The following is a 21482-nucleotide window of genomic DNA, read 5'->3' on the forward strand; positions in this document are numbered from 1 at the left end:
TGCTTGTACCCTAGCCATCGTCATTGGCTCAGGTGCAGCTCCTACAACAGGTACTTGCTCAACTACTTGGGGTTGAGGTTGTTGATTCCTGTTTCCGTTTGTATTTGCAACTCCACTGCGAGTTCTTGCCATTATAATCTATATACCGAATAAGGCGAATTTAGGTCTTTATCCTCGATAGGTATTTAGATTCCCTTATCACTCCGAAACGTTTACATGTTAGTTCTAATATCGTAATCGTACGCTTAGAATCCTACACACATAAGGTTTCCAGATCCGGTCGGCAACAGACCATAGATCCGAACAAATAATAGCATATATGGCAAACATATAACATTTAGCACATAAAAGCATTTTAGGCATATTTCCTAAAATAAACTAGTGCTCGTGTCTAAAATATGGTAGACACTCATCTCACAATCATCACTTAGCATTCTAAGTTTAAGTCTAGAAATCCTATAATTTCTTAGTTCGCTTAAACTAATGCTCTGATACCAACTGTGACATCCCCTAATTTCTCGGCCAGAAAAGACCGATTTAATTTATGCTTTTTTAAAAATAAAATCAGAGAATCCTTTTAAAAGATGTTGCGGAATTAGTCCCCAATACAAAACATGATAAAAGTTTGTTAAAACCTTTCTTTAAGAAATATATAATTTCATTTCATATCAAAACCTCAGGATGTCATGTTCCGATACAAATCAAAAGCATAAACAAGACATTATAAGCCTTTCAATAGTTATTTACAACTACTGGCCTATAATCCAAAAATCTCTCATCACCCCCCGACTATGCTCGGGGTCCACTACCTGTAACATAAAAAGCAGAGTGGGTCAGGCTTGGGAGCCTGGTGAGCATATAGGGTTTTCAACCCACAATAATAATAAACTTATTAAGCTCATCAATCAACAATAACCCTGATTACCCGTTCCCGTTATCCTCACTTTACGTCCCTAAACACTTATCACAAGGGACCTAACCTAAAGAATATCATCGGGATGGACACTACTGCTAAGGGGACTCCTCAACCATACATGTCCTAAAGGCAACCATGAGGGGGATGGAGTACAGCAAATGAACACCCAAGTTCATTAACAGCTACAGGTTGCGGGCCTGCCAGCGTTCCACTGGACTGTCTAGAAAAGTCTGTGGTCGTCATCCATACTCCGCTAGATGACTGGATCACAATCACATCGAGGCCTCTCATCATTTTATTTCATCACACATCAACTATCTACCCATGTTTTACCCAACATATTTGTAGATAAAAATACATATACAGTTTAAAACTTGTATAAAACATCTATTCAACAGTTACCTCAATTAAACAATTAATATAATTACACATAGCACGTATTTTATAGAAAATACTTCATATCTAGGTGTAAGATGAAGGTGACTATACACTCACATGATTTAATGATAATCGGGCAGCACTTCGTTTCCTAAAATGATCGTTTCCAATAAATCCGGGAGTTTTATTGAGAAACCGGGCTCTGCAAGGGTCGGGCTTCGAAACCGAAAAGATAATTTTCTCGGGCACTTCGGGACGTGTTTCGGGTTTTTGGTATTATACCGGGGCTTTGGGGGAAGTTGGAATGAAAGAAATATGGGTTTAAGGGTGAAAAATGTCACTTTTCCAAAATATACCCGGGAGGTCTCGCACCCTTCTATTTATAGGTGCGAGGCTCCTGATCCAAGGGCTGAGAAGCCTCCACGCATCAGCAGATCCGGAGCGAAGTCACGTGGGTTGCGCATGCGAGGGTCCTGCTGGCAGCTTCTAAGTGGACCGAGGTCAAGGGTCCGAGGAGGGGGGTTCGTGGCTCACCTGCGAGGCTCGGACACGCGAGAAAGGGGCACGCGTCGGACACCCATTGGACCGCGGCTTCGGATGCGAGGGCAGGCGACACGTCACGGGTGAATCATCAGATTTCGGACACGTGGCACTTTTTGAGCGAGGGTGACGTGGCCGAAGTCCACCTATGCGAAATTTCTCGGATTTGACATTTTTTCTCGATTTTTGTGCAAAAACTTCTAAAATCCATAACTTTCGCATACGAGCTCCGTTTTTGACGTTCTTTATATGCACGCGTAGGTAAAATTAGGCTCTACAACTTTCCTTTAGATTTCGTCGGCTAATTTTGACTTTAATTTTTATATTATTATTTTTAACAGACTGAGACAGGAAATCCGTTAAAAATTCATAACTTCTTCATCCGACGTCCGTTTTCGTCTGTCTTTTTACCATTGTACTATTATTAACGAGACCTTCGATTCTCGTTTAGGTTGTGTCGGCTAAAAATCACTCGATCTAAAATTCGAGTTTTTAGCTGTCTACTGCTAAGCTGAAACTTCGAAAAATCATAACTTCTTCATACGAAGTCAGATTTGGGCGTTCTTTTTATACATACTCTCGGTTTAACGAACACTACGACTTTAGTTTAGATCACTAAGGCTAAAAAGTAGTTTATCAAAAACTCACTTTTTACGTCATTCGGCACCGTGCCAGTTTTGTCGCGAAACTTCGACAGGTCATAACTTCTTCGTTATAACTTAGATTTTGGTATTCTTTATATATCTGTAATCCTTGTCACGCCCACTACAAGTTTCTTAGTAGATATCGGCTTTATCTGATATTTATTTTTGACGCTCATTTTTATTCTTAATTAATTAAACCCTAATAATTAAGCATAAAACACATAATTCACATAATATTCACATAATTCATTTTCATTTCTTCAAAATGAGTTACAAAGGTTAACCTAGACTATAACGTCAATATTAATGCCTAACCTAGAAAGACGGGCGTTACAGTAACCGGGGTGTCGGGGTCGTCTCGGGGTGCTAAACGTAGAGTAGAAGTGAGAGAGAAGAGAGAATTGAGCAAGAGAAACTGTAACCCTCGGTTTCTATTTATAGGGTGAAATTTCAGGACTCACGTCGTGAGCATGGGATGGCTCATGTCGTGAGTTTGGCCCGTAGACACGACGCCTGGTGGTCTAGCTCTGGCACACATCAGTCATAGACTCACGTCGTGAGTCTCTTGCTCACGTCGTGAGTCTTCGGATAAGGTTGGTGTGCGTGCCCCAACTTCAGAAATTCATATCTCTCGCATACGAGCTCCGATTTCGACGTTCTTTATATCCACGCCTAGGTGAGGTTATGCTCTACAACTTTCGTTTAGACTCCATCGGCTAATTTTGACTTAAGTTTTTAAATATTATATTTTTAATAGGCCGGGACAGGAAAAATCCATTAAAAATTCATAACTTCTTCATCCGATGACCGTTTTCGTCTGTCTTTTTACCGTTGTATTACTATTGTCGAGATCTTCAATTCTCGTTTAGGTTGCGTCGGCTAAAAGTCGCTCGATCTCTATTTCGAGGTTTTAGATGTCTACTGCTATATCTGAAACTTAGAAAACTCATAACTTCCTCATACGAAGTCAGATTTGGACGTTCTTTTTATACACGTTTACGGTTTAACATAATCTACGACTTTCGTTTAGATACATAAGGCAAAAAAAGTATTTTATTGAAATTTCACTTTTTACACTTGACAGTGTTTTACCGGTTTTGTCGCGAATTTTTGATTAGTCATAACTTCTTCGTTATAACTCGGATTTGAGTGTTCTTTATATTTCTGAAAACCTTGATACGATATCTAACAATTTATGCATCCCAATTGAGACTTTTGAATAATTCGTTTTTTACGCTATTTTTATTGATTCCAAAAATAGATTATAATATTTGACTTTTTGAATATTGCATTGACTTGAAATATCGGGTTGTCACAGGCACATTGCAAGGGATTGCCCGAAGAAGAAAGAGGCGGCAAGGCCCAACATTCCACCAAAGCCGAAGGCGAGAGCCTTCCAAATGACGCTCGAGGCTGTGAAGGAGGCAGCAGACGTCGCTTTAGGTACCTTTCTTGTAAATGGTTTGCCTGCCAATATATTGTTTGATTCCGGAGCCAACTACTCCTCTGTATCGCATAAATTTGGTGGGAAACTAGCATTGCCTGTAGAAAAACTTGATAATGCCATGATTGTAGAAGTTGTCAGTGGCAAGTTCGTACATGTTAGTAATCGTATTAAGAATGTCGTCATCGACTTAAACGGAAGCGAATTCCATGAAGAGTTGTTGTCCATAGAGTTGAAAGGTTTTGACATAGTTCTGGGAATGGATTGGCTCATTGCCAATGATGCCGAGATACTATGCCGAAAGAAGATAGTAAGAGTAAACCCACCCAGAAAAGAGCCGTTCATGGTGTACGGGGACAAACGCAGAGTAAATACTGGAATCATCTCCCTGATGAAAGCCAGGAAATGTTTGTCCAAGGGATGTATATCGTACTTGGCATTTGTTATCGACGCTAAGAAGGAAAAGAAGGAGGTGCAGAGTATACCAGTGGTGTGTGATTATCCGGAAGTCTTTCCCGAAGATCTTCCCGGATTACCGCCTGATAGACAAGTGGAGTTTCAGATAGACTTGTTACCAGGGACGAAACCAATAGCAAAAGCACAGTACCGATTAGCACCGACGGAGATGAAGGATCTTATGACGCAACTTCCGGAGTTGTTGGACAACGGTTTTATCAGACCTAGTTCATCGCCCTGGGGAGCTCCGGTGTTATTCGTGAAAAAGAAGGACGGAAGCATGAGAATGTGTATAGCTACCGAGAGCTGAACAGGGCAACGGTGAAGAACAAGTACCCATTGTCGAGGATTGATGACCTATTCGATCAGCTGCAAGGTTCGAGCTATTTCTCAAAGATCCATCTAAGGTAAGGATATCATCAGTTGAAGGTAAGAGAACAGGATATTGAGAAAACTGTGTTCAGAATGAGATATGGACACTACGAGTTCTTGGTTATGTCATTTGGACTAACCAATGCTCCAGCAGCGTTCATGGATTTGATGAATAGGGTTTGTAAACCATTCCTTGATAAATCCGTGATAGTGTTCATAGATGACATTCTCATCTACTAAAAAAGCCAGGAGGAGCATGGCCAGCATCTACAAGAAGTGTTGGAAGTCTTGAAGAAGGAGAAGTTGTATGCAAAGTTCTCCAAGTGTGATTTTTGGATCCGAGAAGTCCAATTCTTGGGTCATGTGGTTAACCAAGTAGGGATAATGGTTGACCCAACAAAAATCGAAGCGGTGATGAAGTGGGAACGACCAAAAAGTCTGTGACATCCCCTAATTTCTTGGCCAGAAAAGACCGATTTAATTTATGCTTTTCAAAATAAAATCAGAGAAATCTTTTTAAAAGATGTTGTGGAATTGGTCCCCAATACAAAATATGATAAAAGTTTGTCAAAACCTTTCTTTAAGAAATATATAATTTCATTTCATATCAAAACCTCGGGATGTCATGTTGCGATACAGATCAAAAGCATAAACAAGACATTATAAGCCTTTCAACAGTTATTTACAACTACTGGCCTATAATCCAAAAATCTCTCATCGTCCTCCGACTATGCTCGGGGTCCACTACCTGTAACATAAAAAGCTGAGTGGGTCAGGCTTGGGAGCCTGGTGAGCATATAGGCTTTTCAACCCACAGTAATAATAAACTTATTAAGTTCATTAATCAACAATAACCCTGATTACCCATTTCCCGTTATCCTCACTTTACGTCCCTAAACACTTATCACAAGGGACCTAGCCTAAAGAATATAATCGGGATGGACACTACTGCTAAGGGATTTCCTCAGCCATACATGTCCTAAAGGCAACCATGAGGGGGATGGAGTACAACGAATGAACACCCAAGTTCATTAACACCTACAGGTTGCGGGCCTGCTAGCGTTCCACTGGACTGTCTAGAAAGTCCGTGGTCGTCATCCCAACTCCGCTAGATGACTGGATCACAAATCACATCGAGGCCTCTCATCACTTTATTTCATCACACACCAAATATCTACCCATGTTTTACTCAACATATTTGTAGATAAAAATACATATACAGTTTAAAACTTGTATAAAACATCAATTCAACAGTCACCTCAATTAAACAACTAATATAATTACACGTAGCATGTATTTTATATAAAATACTTCATATCTAGGTGTAAGATGAAGGTGACTATACACTCACTTGATTTGATGATAATCGGGCAGCAATTCGTTTCCTAAAACGTTCGTTACTAATAAAACCGGGAGTTTTATTCAGAAACCGGTCTCTGCGAGGGTCGGGCTTCGAAACCGAAAAGATAAATTTTCCGGGCTTCTCGGGCTCTTCGTGGCGTATTCCGGGGGTTATAATTGATACCGGGGCTTTGGGAGATGTTAAAATGAAGAAAATATGAAGAAAGGGGTGAAAGATGGTGATTTTCCAAATGTATCCGAGACGGCTCGCAAGCCCTCTATTTATAGGAGGTCCGAAGTCGGTCAAGGAATGGGGAATCAGCAGGCGAGACACGCGGCAGCAGCTGGGCGAGGGTGCGCAGGTGGCTCGCACATGGTCTGCGCATGCGAGGGGCTCGGTGTCGCCTCCTGATTGGACCGCAGTCTAGTCCGAGGCTTCGGACGTGGCACCTCCTGCGAGACTCTGACACATCATGAAAGACACGCGTCGGATCCTTAGTGGACCACTTCGGATGATTCTCCGGTTCGGATGACGCAGCAGAATTTCGGACACGTGGCACAATTTTAAGCGAGGTGACGTGGCCGAAGTCCACGTATGCGAGATTTCTCGGTTTTGGGGATTTTTCTCGATTTTCGCGCCAAAACTTCTAAAATCCATAACTTTCGCATACGAGCTCCGTTTTTGACGTTCTTTATATGCACGCGTAGGTAAAATTACGCTCTACAACTTTCGTTTAGACTTCGTCGGCTAACTTTGATTTTAATTTTTATATTATTATTTTTAACAGACCGGGACAGGAAATCCGTTAAAAATCATAACTTCTTCATCCGACGTCCGTTTTCGTCTGTCTTTTTACCGTTGTGCTACTATTGACGAGACCTTCGATTCTCGTTTAGGTCGTGTCGGCTAAAAATCACTCGATCTAAAATTCGAGTTTTTAGCTGTCTACTTCTAACCTGAAACTTCGAAAAATCATAACTTCCTCATACGAAGTCAGATTTGGGCGTTCTTTTTATACCTACTCTCAGTTTAACGAACACTACGAGTTTCGTTTAGATCACTAAGGCCAAAAAGTAGTTTATCAAAAACTCACTTTTTACGACATTCGGCCCCGTGCCGGTTTTGTCGCGAAACTTCGACAGGTCATAACTTCTTGTTATAACTCGGATTTATGTATTCTTTATATATCCGTAATCCTTGTCACTCCCACTACAAGTTTCTTAATAGATATCGGCTTTATCTAATATTTATTTTTGACGCTCATTTTTATTATTAATTAATTAAACCCTAATAATTAAGCATAAAACACATAATATTCACATAATTCCTTTTCATTTCTTCAAAATGAGTTACAAAGGTTAACCTAAACTATAATGTCAATATTAATGCCTAGCCTAGAAACAAGGGCATTACAAAGTCCCACGGAGATTCGAAGCTTTTTGGGATTAGCCGGATATTACCGACGATTTATCCAAGGCTTTTCTTCGATAGCTGCTCCATTGACAGCTTTGACCCATAAAGGAGCTATACACATGGAGTGAGAAGCACGAATAAGCGTTCGAGAAGCTAAAGAAGAAATTATGTGAAGCACCGATTATTTTTCTACCCGATGGAGTTGATGATTTCGCCTTGTATAGCGATGCGTCGGGAGTCGGGTTAGGATGTGTTCTAACTCAAAGAGAAAAGGTGATAACATACTCATCCCGGCAATTGAAGGAGCATGAAAAGAACTACCCCACTCATGATTTGGAGTTGGCAGCGGTAGTTTTTGCCTTAAAGATATGGAGGCATTACCTTTATGGCACGAAGTGCAAGCTTTTCACTGATCATAAGAGTCTCCGGTATCTCTTTAATCAGAAGGAAATGAACATGAGACAACGACGTTGGCTGGAGTTACTCAAGGACTACGACTGTGAGATACTTTACCACCCTGGTAAAGCAAATGTTGTCGCTGATGCTCTCAGTCGAAAAGTCAACCTTGAGAGAAAAAGGCCAAGAGCGTTGAGAATAGAAGTTGTCTCGACGATTGTGGAAAGTATCAGGAAAGCTCAAGAAGAAGCTTCAGAGAAGAATGACCGAAAGGAAGAACGTTTGGGCAAAACGTTAGTGTTTTGTACAAACAGTCAAGGACTGAAGGTATTCCAAGATCGGATTTGGGTACCTAAAACGGGAGGAATAAGAGATCTTCTGATGGAAGAAGCGCATAAGACCATGTACTCAATTCACCCTGGCAGCAAAAAAATGTATAGGGACCTAAAATCCTACTACTGGTGGCCGACGATGAAGATCGATGTTGCAAAGTATGTGGCCGACTGCGTAACTTGTGCTAGAGTTAAGGCACAACATCAGAAACTGTATGGGAGTTTAGAACCTTTACCTGTACCCATGGGTAAATGGGAAGACATCACCATGGATTTTGTGACTAAACTGCCCAGGACGAAGAACGGTCACGACATGATTTGGGTGGTCGTGGATCGTTTCACTAAGAGTGCACACTTCATAGCAGCCAACGAGAGGTGGTCTATGGATAAGCTCGCAAATGCTTATGTGAAGGAGGTAGTAAGACTTCACGGTGTTCCTCTAACGATTGTATCAGATCGTGACAGTCGTTTCACGTCCAGGTTTTGGAGAAGTCTACAAGAGGAATTGGGTACGAAGTTGTGTTTGAGTACAGCTTACCATCTGCAGATTGATGGTCAGAGCGAAAGAACGATACAAACACTCGAAGATATGCTAAGAGCATGTACCCTGGAATTCCAAGGTAACTGGGATGAGCACTTACCTTTGGTAGAATTTTCCTACAACAACAGTTTCCACTCGAGCATCAAGATGGCACCCTATCAAGCCTTGTACGGACAGAAGTGTCGCACATCGTCTTGTTGGCTTGAGGCTGGGGAAAAGCAGTTTGTGGGCCCCGAGATAGTCCATGAGACTGTTGAGAAGCTGAAGGTGATTAGGGAAAGAATGTTAGCAGCTCAGGATCGTCAGAAGAGCTATGCTGACAAGAAAAGACAACTGATGACCTTCGAAGTTGGGGATTCGGTTTTTCTTAAAGTCTCACCGTGGAAGGGACTTATAAGATTCAGAAAACAAGGAAAGTTGAGTCCAAGGTTTATTGTACCGTTTAAAGTTCTTCGGAAGATTGGGAACCAAGCTTACAAGCTCGAATTACCCGAAGAACTGGATGGTATTCATAACAGCTTCCATGTGTGTTATTTGAGGAAGTTCATGGGGGAAGTTTTCGACATAATTCCAATCTCAGAGTTAAGAATGGATGAGAATAAGAGGCTGATCGAAGAGCCAGAGGCAATTGTTGACCGTAAGACTAAGAAGTTACGACGCAAGATGGTCGACTTAGTGCTAGTCCGATGGAAACATTCGAATGGGCCGAATCTCACTTGGGAAACAGAAAGTGACATGATGAGTCGCTACCCACATCTGTTTGCTGATGCATGATTCCGGGACGGAATCATCCAAAGGGGGAGAGAATTGTAACGCCCGGGTTTCGGGGCTAAGCATTAATAGATGATGTAATAGTCTAGGTCAACTATTGTAACTCTTTTTGAACTAATAAAGATGAATTATTTGAGTATTATGTGAATTATGTGCATTTATGTGTTTATTACTTATTTATAAATTTTAAAAAATCGGCTGATTTCCACCCTGAATGCGATGCCACGTGTCAACACCAGGGGAAACCTTGGAGCCTACGCAACACCACGATGTGGTATCGCTCCAGGAGCACTATAAATAGAGGCTCGGGGCTGCCTCATTCATCACACCTTTCCCCACTTCTTTCTCTCTCTAAACTCTCTCTCTAACCCCCCAAAAAGCCTAGGGAACCCCCTAGCACGAGGCGGAAGCCCCGGAGCGCCTGACGGCTCCGAGAAGAAGAGCCTTTCGGCTCGGAAACGCTGCTCCAAGCGAAGCCCAGTTTTCTATAAAACTCGTTGTAAGTGAGCTACGCCTACGCTATTTTTAATATAGCTTCTAATTAATTATAGTAGCATTATTAGGACCTTAAAATAATTATTTAGGCTATTATTATGAGTTATATAAGAGTGTTGTTTAACACTTATATAATAGTAATAATAGCTAGACTATTAATTAGTCTCGGTGAATATTAGACTAAACCCTAGTGGTAATGATACTAGGTTTTGTCGAACGAAGCTGTTTTAAGTAAACGAAGCGTTGTCCGAGTACTAAGTCACCACCTTATCAGGTGAGTGCATAGTTACTTTCATCTTACACATAGATATGAAGTATTTTATATAAATTACGTGCTACGTGTGCATATTATCTGTATACTTGCTATCTATGTTGGATGAACGATTTTATACATGTTTTAAATGATTTAAACTGTATATGTATTTTATATCTACAAAATGTGTTGGGTAAAACATGGGTAGATGTAATAATTGTTGTGTGACAAAATAAAATAATGAGAGGCCTCGTTATAGATGTTATTGATGATCCAGTCATCTAGCGGAGTATAGATGACGACCACGGACTGTTCTAGACAGTCCAGTGGAACGCTAGCAGGCTCGCAACCTATATGTGTTTATTTGAACTGTGTGCTCACCAGCAGTACTCCATCCCCCACATGGTTGCCTTATTTGATATGAATTGATGAGGAATCCCCGAAGCATGTGTTGTGACCCTGATGAAAGTCCTTAGACTAGGTCCCTTGTGTTAGATGTTTTAGGGACGTAAAGTGAGGATAACGGGAAGGGGTAATCGGGTTTGATTGGTTTGATAAAGTTAATAAACTTATTTATTGTGGGTTGAAAACCCTATGTGCTCACCAGGCTCCCAAGCCTGACCCACTTAGTTTCTTGTATTACAGGTAGTGGCGCATTAGCATAGATGTTTGGATGAGAGATAAGGGATTTTAGGCCTGTAAATACGAAATAATGTAGTAAGGCTTATGTTGTACTGTTTATGTTTTTGATCTATATCGAACATGACATCCCGAGTCTTTTTAATGAAATACATTTCTATGGAAATGCTTTGATAAATCTTTATCAAATTTTGTTTTGGGAACAAATTCCGCAACTCTTTTATTTAAATTATTACTCTGATTTTTAAACAAAGCATAAACAAATCGGTCTTTTCTGGCCGTGAAAAATGGGGATGTCACATACTTTAATAACATTATACTTTTAAGAGGTTATGTCATATCAAATCCGTTCGACTGACAACCCTCCACCAAAGAAGGGAGCGGTGGGTGAGAGTGGACACTCATTCAACAATCATTTGATAGGCCGTTTCCTTATACCCCCATATAGTATGGCTTTGTGAATGAAGCGTACTAGCGATTTGACTAACTTGTCTTATATATATATATATATATATATATATATATATATATATATATATATATATATATATATATATATATATATATATAGTGTGTGTGTGTGTGTGTGTGTGTTAAACATTTAATCATATATAGTATAAGGTGTATTTTAAAACTTTTTAAAATACTAGGGTTTAAATTTAATTTTCGAATTAAACCTTTAATAATTAATTTTAAACAATTAATGATTTACCAATTATCCTTTAATTAACTAATTAAATTAATTTAAATCATTACAGATGCAAATAATTATCTTCAATTAAACAATTAATAAAATAATTCAAATTTAAATCATAATGGATTAAATAATTATTTTCAATTAACCAATTAATAGGATAATTCAAATTTAATCTTAATCCCAATACCCTTATAATTTTCGAAAATAAGATATAATGGTTACCAGGTTTTAATTATTCAAAATTTAAGGCATTTAAAATAACAATTTAAGGAAACCAGAAACTCTAGCATTTTCAAAATTTAAGGGGTGGAGGCTAGGTTTCAAGAACCCTAGCCATTTTTAGAGGTTTTAAGCTTTTAGGGTTTAATTTCCATAAACCTAATTTTGATCAATTCACTTTTATTCATAGTCAGAAAGTTAAGGCTCTGATACCACTGATGAGTTTTCTAGGTTATAGAAAAAAATTCATGTAACAGAAAAACACTTAAACCCTTAAGTTCACATGCAAGTTAGAAATGATCTTTGTTTTCTCTATTGATAGCAACAAACAATGAATATCAAGAAACCCTAGAGAGAGGCTATGCAAATCGAAATTCACATAAAGATTAGGGTTACATACCTCTTGATTATTATAACAAATAATCAACTTGAATCCTCTTGTAGTTCCTTGGAAAGAAAGCACCAAAAGCTTGAGTACCTCTAATGACTTGTACTCAAAACCCTAATAACTAGAAGAATTAAGGAGAGACGATGGAAGAGCAAATTTTCGGATCCTATGAGTGTGTAGGAGTGGACAAAAATATCAGACCCTGGAAGTCATATTTATAGCTGATAAGAAAGCCTTGGATAACCCTAATTTGAATATAATATTAACAATATTTTAAATTTGGTTATTATCCAACTCATTAATTATCCATATAGATTATCCAGAAACCCTAAAAAGGCTTCCTCAAAACTGTCCAGGGTTAGGAAGGTTCTGGAATTCCATCTTGTTCAACTATTGAAGAATTACAGCTTAAGTCCTTACACTTCCAATTAATTCTAATTAACCTGAAATTAATTCTAATTAATTTCTGATTAATTCTTAATTAATTATTAATGTTTCTAATTAATATATTAATCATATAATATATTAATAAATCATCTTTTACAATTTATTAATCATATAATAAATTAACAAATTAGTCTCTCTCTTCGAAAGTCATTTTATTCAGTTATTGATTATGAGTGCAACCTAAAAAGGACATTGCTTTTAATTCAAGAATATACCAATTTAGTTGTTAGCTTAGACACCTTAATCCAACAACATCACCCTACGAAACACATTGTTAAACTGAGTTGTAAGTGCGTTTACATGTCTCTATTTGGAGAAGAGTTGATCTTTACTTTGAGGAACAACGGTTTGGCGGTTGTATGTTTCGGCAACTCTCCCCTAAAAATTATGTGCATTGAAGTTAAATGTTGATTGAGTCTTCTGTTACATCAACCCATGAACGAGCCAATAATATCTCTTTTTCAGGGGACCAAACACGAGCAATTTAATGAGGATGTTTAGAAGAAGATAGAAAATAAAAAAGGTAGGAGAATTGAGTTAAGAATGTTTGAATGTGGTGAAAAATGAATAAAGATGGTTGTATTTATAGTTGAAGATTGAAGTTTTAAAATTTGAAATATAAAAAAAAAACGGTTAAATTTTTAAAAATTGAGTATTTTTTTTTAAATCTGGTATTTTTTGAAAATGAAAAAGTTTATTAATTAGTAAAAAAAATGCAAAAAACTTTCTCTCTCATCGGTAGACATTCACCGGGTTGGGTTGCTGAGCAGAGGTCGGCAAAGACTTAGTCCGGTCTTTGCCGAGGTCGCCGAAGTCTACGCCGAGTCCACTCCGTCCGGTCTTATGAAATGATATAATAATAATAATAATAATTAATAAAATAGTAAACTGTATCATTTAGACATCAATTATTTAATTTTTAATTTCTTACGTCCTTTTCTAACTTTTTATATCAACTACTAGACTTTCAGCATAATATAGTTGCTAAAACAAATATTTTAAGGTTAAAATAAAAAGACATGTTATTTGTATGAATTTAAATATTTTAATGTAAAACATGACTTTTTTTCATAATTTATATTTGGGTTTATCACTAAAATATCAAAGTACATGGTGTCAAGGAATAACTAGTTTTTAGATATTTATTAAAAAAACATTAATCTACTCACAAAATATATTTTGCGAAATGTTTCATTTTATTAATTGCTTTGGTCCTTGTTACAAAACTTGCAAAATAACTATCATAAAAAAAGAATTTGCAATTTTTCTCACAAAATTAAATGGGTGTGTTGTGATGAATATTCAAATATGACTATTTTCTACTAATATCATATTTGTTTTGGGTCTGAACCCTTTATGATTTGGTAAACAAGGTTAAGTTGGAAAATCACCAACAAAAAATAAATAACTAAATAAAAAAATATATATATATATGAGCAAGGTTAGTTACAATTTCTAATAAGTTGAAAGCTCAAACTCGAGTAGACGATGTTAGATTAGGATCTAATTGAATTTGATAGTTTGGCGACTCTTCCCAATGAAGGTGCATGAGGAAGATTCGATACTGGATTTGAGAAGTAGCCCAAAAAATATATATGAAGATTATGTTTCACGAAAAAAGTTCAAAGTTTAAAAAGATTGACTATATTTACGAAAAAACATGTTTGATATAACAATTCAAATTAAGTATTTATAAACTCAAACTCATCTCATTTTTAGCATGATTAGCGATGTAAACGATGGCTTGATATAGACAAGGAATTTATTCAAATAAAGAAGATGAAAAGAGGTTTTTTGCTTAAAAGATTAAAACACCTAAAAGTGTTGTTTATCTCATTGATTTAAATAATTAAGTAATAACTAGTATACATTGTCGCTAATACGGGTATCACCTTGTTATATACCATTAATGTTTTTCGCTAATATGGGTATTACCTTGTTATACATCATTAAAAAGTATTAAAATGTTAAACATATCCGAAACAATGAGTTTTGATTTAATTGGCTAATAAAGTTTCGTCAACATTTAGCCTTCTAATTCAAATTGTGATAATTAAGTCATTTAATTTTTATTTTTGGTTTTTCATTTCCACCTTATCACCAGCTATTTACCAAAGGATTTTTAGAAGCGGTATCCGATGTTGTCATTCCTTCTTGAGGTTGAGGGTTCAAAGCTCGTCGTAGGCATATGTGGATTTAAGAAGTAGTTTAGAAGTAGATTATATTTGCTATGTAGGTTTGCACAACAAATGTATTTTACTTAATTGACCATCTACATTATAAAAAATGTCATTAATTGTGATAATTAAGTCATTAAGAAATAAAAAGACTTTTATAATTTTTTAAAACCTTTTTATACTATTTTTTTATTTTTTTTCTCTACTTATTTACAATTTTGTAAAAAAAAAATACACTTTCTTACAATATTCATATTTCTTTTTTATTCGAAAATATATTTCTCTTTTGCAACTTTCATTCAACCTTTTCTAATTTTCTCTTACAACTTTTTCTTCAAAAAAAATTGTTTATCAACTTTTACAAGTTTATTAATTAGTAATAAAAAGGTTATAAAAAAAAGTATATAAATAAGTTATAAGAAGTTTTAGAAAATATTGTTAAAAATAATGTAAATTTTTTTAGAAAGAAAGTTGATTCGTACACAACAGTTGTTCTCCATACACAACAATTTGTGTTTTAAAACGTTGTATTGTACAACTATATACGACATACATTGTTATGCATGTAGAAAAATTATTGTGTATAAATCACTTATATTTTAAGAGGTTTTGTATGAAAGTATAAAAAGTTTTAAAAAGATACAAAAAAGGGTTTAAAACATTTAGAAATATTTTTATTTAAAAAGTTGTATGAAACTGTAATTTTTTTTATAAAATTTTAAACCAAGTGTTTAGAAAATATAAAACAAGTTTATAACTATTTTATAAATATGTATAAAAAACCATAAATTTGTTTTAAAAGTTAAAAAAAAAGTTATAAATTTTTTTCAATAGCTTAGTTATCACGATTTGAATTTAAAAGAATAATTGTGATATTTCTATAATTTAGATGGTTAATTAAATCAAAAGTCATTTGTAGAAACAAACCTCAAATATCAGGTCATATATGGGGAAATGAAAACAAAAATAAAAAGTTAATGGAATTATTATGATTTCAACTATGGATGTCGGATCGGTTCGGAACCGGAACCGGTTTTCCTATATTTTAAGAACCGGGAACCGGACCGCCGGTTCTAGTGTCGGTTCCGGTTTCGGTCCCGGTTTTTAGGTTATTTTTCAAACTAGAACCGGTTGAAATATTATAGATGATACGTTATCTTCCGGATCTTGTAAATGATTTAATATTTAGCCAAATTATGACTTTTACATTCTAAATTGAAGTACTAACACTAAATTACATGATGAAAAAAAAATCAAGTAATTCCGACTTCATATGAGTGATTTATGCGCATTTTAAAAACAAGACATATTCCAAAAAAAATGTTGAAACAGAAAATACGAAACATTGATATGCTGTCTCCCGGGGTCTATAACTGATTCAATATCTGACCAAAATATGTGTTTTTATAGTATAAAATGAAGTACAAACACCAAATTACATGCTGGAAAAAAATTAAGTAATTCTGACGTCATATGAATGAGTTATGTACATTAAAAAAACGGGACAGATTCAAAAAAACAAAAAAATGCTAAAATAGAAAAAACGCAGCATCGATATTCTTTCTTTCGGGGCATGTTTTTGATTCAATATCTAACCAAAACATATTTTGTACAGTAAAAAATGAATTACAAACTCCCAATTACATGTTGGAAAAAAAATCAAGTAATTCCGAGTTCATATGAGTGAGTTATGCGCAATTTAAAAAACGGAAAAAATGTTAAACCGGGACCGGTTTTCATAAAAATGGAGAACCAGTAACCGGACCTATTACCAATTCCGGTTTTGATTTGGTTCCGGTCCGGTTCCGGTTCCGACGGTTCTAATGCGCATCCTTAATTTCAGGCCCCAAGTTATACCTAAAATCGTATAGTTAGGAGAGGTGACTCAGCAAGAAACCGCACCTAGGAACACCACATTCTGGGTATGATTTAGATGAAGGTTATCCCTGCACGAGGTAGCTTCCCCTCACTCTCTCTCATTCTCTGATTGGACAACGATATTTTTCTTTTTTTTTATTTTCCAGTTTTTATAATATTTAATTAATTATATATATACCAAAAAATTATATATATATATATATATATATATATATATATATATATATATATATATATATATATATATATATATATATATATATTAAAACTTAAGGTTTTTAAATCTCTACAAAAAAAATATAATATTAGAATAAAATTATTTAAAATAAAAATAAAAAATAATGATAAATGATAAATGAAAAATGACCATTTCTTGAGTTGTAAAAGATAAACCGGGAGAAAAAAAGTGAAAGGTGAAAGGATGATAAATGTTTTGGTCTTAAGATAAAACCTTAATAGTCAATTAAATCAATTTTTTTAAATAACTTGAAACAAAAAAAAAGCTAGATATATATAAATTTAAACTTAAAAAATCAATATAAAAATTAAAAATTAACTTATCTACTCTAATAAATGAAGGTTTTTATTGTCATTTGTTACATTCTCATTCAATTTGTTAAATGTCATTTTGTGATTATTTTGAATTAATTTTTTTTTTCTTACATGTCATTTTATAAGTTTTTTTATTTTATTAAATTTTACATAATATTTTAATGTAATAATTTAATGTAATAATTGTAATAATAAATAGATATCAATTTTATTAATCAACTTACTCGAATTGCTCCAAATTTGATATAAGTACGATCATTGATTTATCTAACATTGGAAATTACAATACTGCCCTTCCGTTTAAGAACATTTACACTTCTGTCTTTGTTTTATTTGGCCAAAAACAGCGAAACCCACACACATCAAGAGCATTCAGGTCTCATTCTTCAATCAAACCTTCTCTAAGTGTTGGCCATCATTTATTAATAATATCTATCTATTAAACAACACCCAACACAGTTTTTGATGGATCCCAAGGGCTCACAGCATCATCATCATCATCCTCAGCAGCCGCACCAAGTTTCCAGTGTTTTGACTCTCCCACAACCCACCATCACCACCATGGCTGATCAAAACAACAAGTCTTGTTCAGAGATCAAAGATTTACAAATCGTAGTCGCGGAAAAAGAAAAAGAAGACGGTGGAACCAAAAAACAACCACAATTATCAGTCAAACGAAGTTCCAACAAAGACCGGCACACCAAAGTTGAAGGTCGTGGTCGTCGGATGAGGATGCCTGCACTTTGTGCGGCGAGGATTTTTCAACTCACGAGAGAATTAGGTCACAAATCTGATGGAGAAACCATTCAGTGGTTGTTACAGCAGGCGGAGCCGTCGATCATCGCCGCCACCGGTACCGGAACCATCCCTGCTTCCGCGATGGGGGCAGCAGGTGCAGCTTCACTCGGAGCTTCCATTTCAGTCGGATTGCAACACAAAATTGATGAAAATAGTAGGACCAATTGGCCATTAGTTGGTGGGAATTTGGGGGTAGGTAGACCCACAAACCACATGGCTACATCTCCGGCTCTATGGCCCGCCATACCCACATCCGGATTTGGGTTTCATTCTTCTTCATCGTCATCTGGTCCATCTGCTAACAATCTCGGCAACGAAAGCTCCAATTATTTACAAAAAATTGCATTTTCAGGGTTTGACTTGCCCACTTCCAATTTGGGTCCGATGAGTTTTTCTTCGATTTTAGGAAATCATCATCATCAACAGCAGCTTCCGGGGTTAGAACTCGGCCTCTCGCAAGATGCTCATATTGGGGTTCTAAATCAACAAGCTTTGAGCCAGATTTACCATATGAGTCAAGCTAGAATGCACCAGCACCACCAACAACAACAGTCTTCAAAGGATGATAATTCTCAAGGTTCAGAGGGTCAGTAGAACTTTCAGATCAAGCTATTATAATGAAAAATGAAACCCAAATCTTTCAGCTCTTTTGGATCATGGGGTTTCTGTGTTGTATTGTATAATTTGCCTAAAAAAGAAAAGAGAGTAAAAGAGACTGATAAAGATGTTTCAGAGCTTCATCAGTATCAAAAAAACAGTTGTATATTAGCAGGTGCTTTTGGGGTTTCCCCCCTCTCTGACACCATCTTTTTTCTTTCTGTAAATCATATAGCTTTGTTTTTCCATTTAAATACATATTTCTTGATATCGTATATACATATATTGGTGGGGACGATAGGACATGTTGGTTTTGCAGGGCGAATCAAGCAAGACCTTTCTTGTTTAGTTTCAGATGTGTGTTTTACTCTAGTAGCAGCATACAATACTACCCCTTGTTAATATATATATATATATATATATATATATATATATATATATATATGTTTTGAGGAAACATCTTAAAGGAGTATGTTGCTTTCTTTCTACTCTTTGATGTTCAAGTCATTAACAAAAATGATTAGTTGGAGTTACTAATTAGACCTTAGCGTGTCGGTATGAATAGCTATGTTGTATTTCGGAAATTCGGATGTGGTTCCATGTCATGTCTTTAGGACAATAGGACCTTGTTTTCTGTAAACTGTTATTCTTTTAGCAACCTCTGAGTTAATTCGTCACACTTCCACTTATACGAGAGTACACTATGGGCCCACATGATGGCTAACATGAAAGTCCGGTGCAACCTAATCTATATTCTTTTCTTCCATTATGTTTATTTATCATAATTTTTTGATGATAAAAATATCAATACATATCGACGGAAGGCAAACGGACAATAATTTATATTGAAACGAAAAGTTTTACAGAGTACAAAGCTCTTGACTATTTCTGTAAATATATCATCCGAAACAAACTCGTTGGTTTGTTGTAAGATCTTAAGATTATGGGTTCTGGTAACCAGATTTGAATCATGACTAGGGGCTGAAACGATCAAGTCTCCGGTTTAGTCTAGGCATGTGAGTCATCAAGAGTTTTTCAGGTTCGAGTTATTACGTTTGAAGTTTGAAGTTGATGTATTTAATTTTTCTACGATCATAAATAAATTCAACCGGACACTCAATTTATTTGGCAATAATAATGGTCTATAGTATGGAAATAAAGAGAGTCACGGGTGGTCCCTTATTCTATCTAGACTATACATAATACATCGCACATTTAACCCAATAATCCTAACGTCATGTCATTGAGAGTCTCTTTCCATCAATTCTCAATTTCATATTGGTTATGTACGCAGGCATAAATTTTTGTGACTATCGTATTTAATAGTTTGACGAAATCAAAGTAAAACATAATTTTGGAAATCTAGCGTTTTCAGGCATGTAATTCAAAGATATCTAGTTTGTCCCGTTGGGAGATGGTGATTAACTCGTTTATTTAATGGATGTAAAGAATAATTAATTGTTCCGAAGTGTTTTTAGTCTTTCCGGGGGTGATGGTTCAAGTACCGTTGTGGATAACGAAGTAGTTTAGAAGTAGGATTTAATAAGTATGTATCAGCCGTTCCAAAAAAAATGATAAATTGAATGTTTTCTTTTTATAGAACATTATTTAAAAAAAATTGTTGGGTTACAAATATTTCATAGCTCACAAAATATCACCAAGATTCATTAAATTGTTGGGTTACAAATATTTCATAGCTCACAAAATATCACCAAGATTCATTAAATTGTTGGTAATGCCTATGAAGAGAGTTGCCAACATTGTTGTTTTGAAGCGCTTTTTTATAGTTATGTGACCCTCAGGCTGAGCTCATTTTACTTCAATCTTGCATTGACAACGCCAAACTATTCTTTGGCTTGAGGACGTGCCAACTCGTTCATATGGAGGAAGAGATAATATTCTTTGATAAAGGATTATTTAAGTCGATTGAGGACATGGTGGTTTGTCGAGGTCCGTTCTTTGGGGACATCCAGTGTGGACTTACTCTATTACCCTTTAGGTTTGGTGGTCACGAGTTATACTCATTGGTAGAGGTTTTCACATATGTTTTTGTGGCCTCACAGGTAGGCATGACAATCATGTCGTGTTCGGGTTGGCAAGTCGCAGGTTGGCGAGTCATAATACACCAACCCGAACACAACCCATTTAACTATACATGTTAGGGGTGAGCATTTGGACCGGTACGGACCGACTCTTGGACCGGACTGGTTTCAGAAAATCTTGTGGACCATGGACCGGACCGGACGAGGCTTACCGGTCCAGGTCCGGGTCTGGGTTTTTCGGTTCTTGGACCGGTACAACTTTACATGCGTACGATACAACTCATTAAAAAGCGTTTTTAGGTTTGATACAACTCGTTAAAACGAATATGTTGTTGGGTTTGATACGTTACAACTAGGGGTGTTCGTTTGGATGGATCGGTTTGATCCGATCCAATCAAGTGAATCCAAATTGATTTTGGTTTTCAAAACATGGATCCGAATAGTCCAAACTGAATTCAAATCTGATCCGATCCGATCCAATTACAATTCGGTTGGATCGGTTTTTATAATTCGGTTTTCAAAACCGAAACATTTTAAAACGACATATAAATATAATATTACCCAACTTTACACAAGAAGCAAAAGCAAATTATTTAGTTGTGATTTGAAATTTATAAACAACTAATACGAAGATATATTATAGTTAAATATCTTGTAGATAGAAAACTTTTGAGAGAAAATGCATATTAATGTTTTTTTTAACGGGTGAAACGTTTTGAACCTATTAAAAAAAATTACAAAATTAATAAATAACT

General features: G+C 36.0%; 1 protein-coding gene across 1 annotated transcript; it reads left to right on the forward strand.

Annotated features, from left to right (window-relative positions):
* The first annotated feature begins 17642 nt into the window (after positions 1-17642).
* TCP20 (TEOSINTE BRANCHED 1, cycloidea, PCF (TCP)-domain family protein 20) lies at positions 17643-18960 on the forward strand. Its single transcript, XM_079079906.1, has one exon. It carries the CDS (start codon positions 17756-17758, stop codon positions 18680-18682), a length of 927 nt encoding a protein of 308 aa, XP_078936032.1. The 5' UTR covers positions 17643-17755; the 3' UTR covers positions 18683-18960.
* The last annotated feature ends 2522 nt before the right edge of the window (positions 18961-21482 follow it).

Source organism: Lactuca virosa, chromosome 2, assembly GCF_052849685.1.
Source record: "Lactuca virosa cultivar CGN04683 chromosome 2, Lactuca_virosa_CGN04683_v6, whole genome shotgun sequence".
In the NCBI taxonomy this organism is placed as follows: domain Eukaryota; kingdom Viridiplantae; phylum Streptophyta; class Magnoliopsida; order Asterales; family Asteraceae; genus Lactuca; species Lactuca virosa.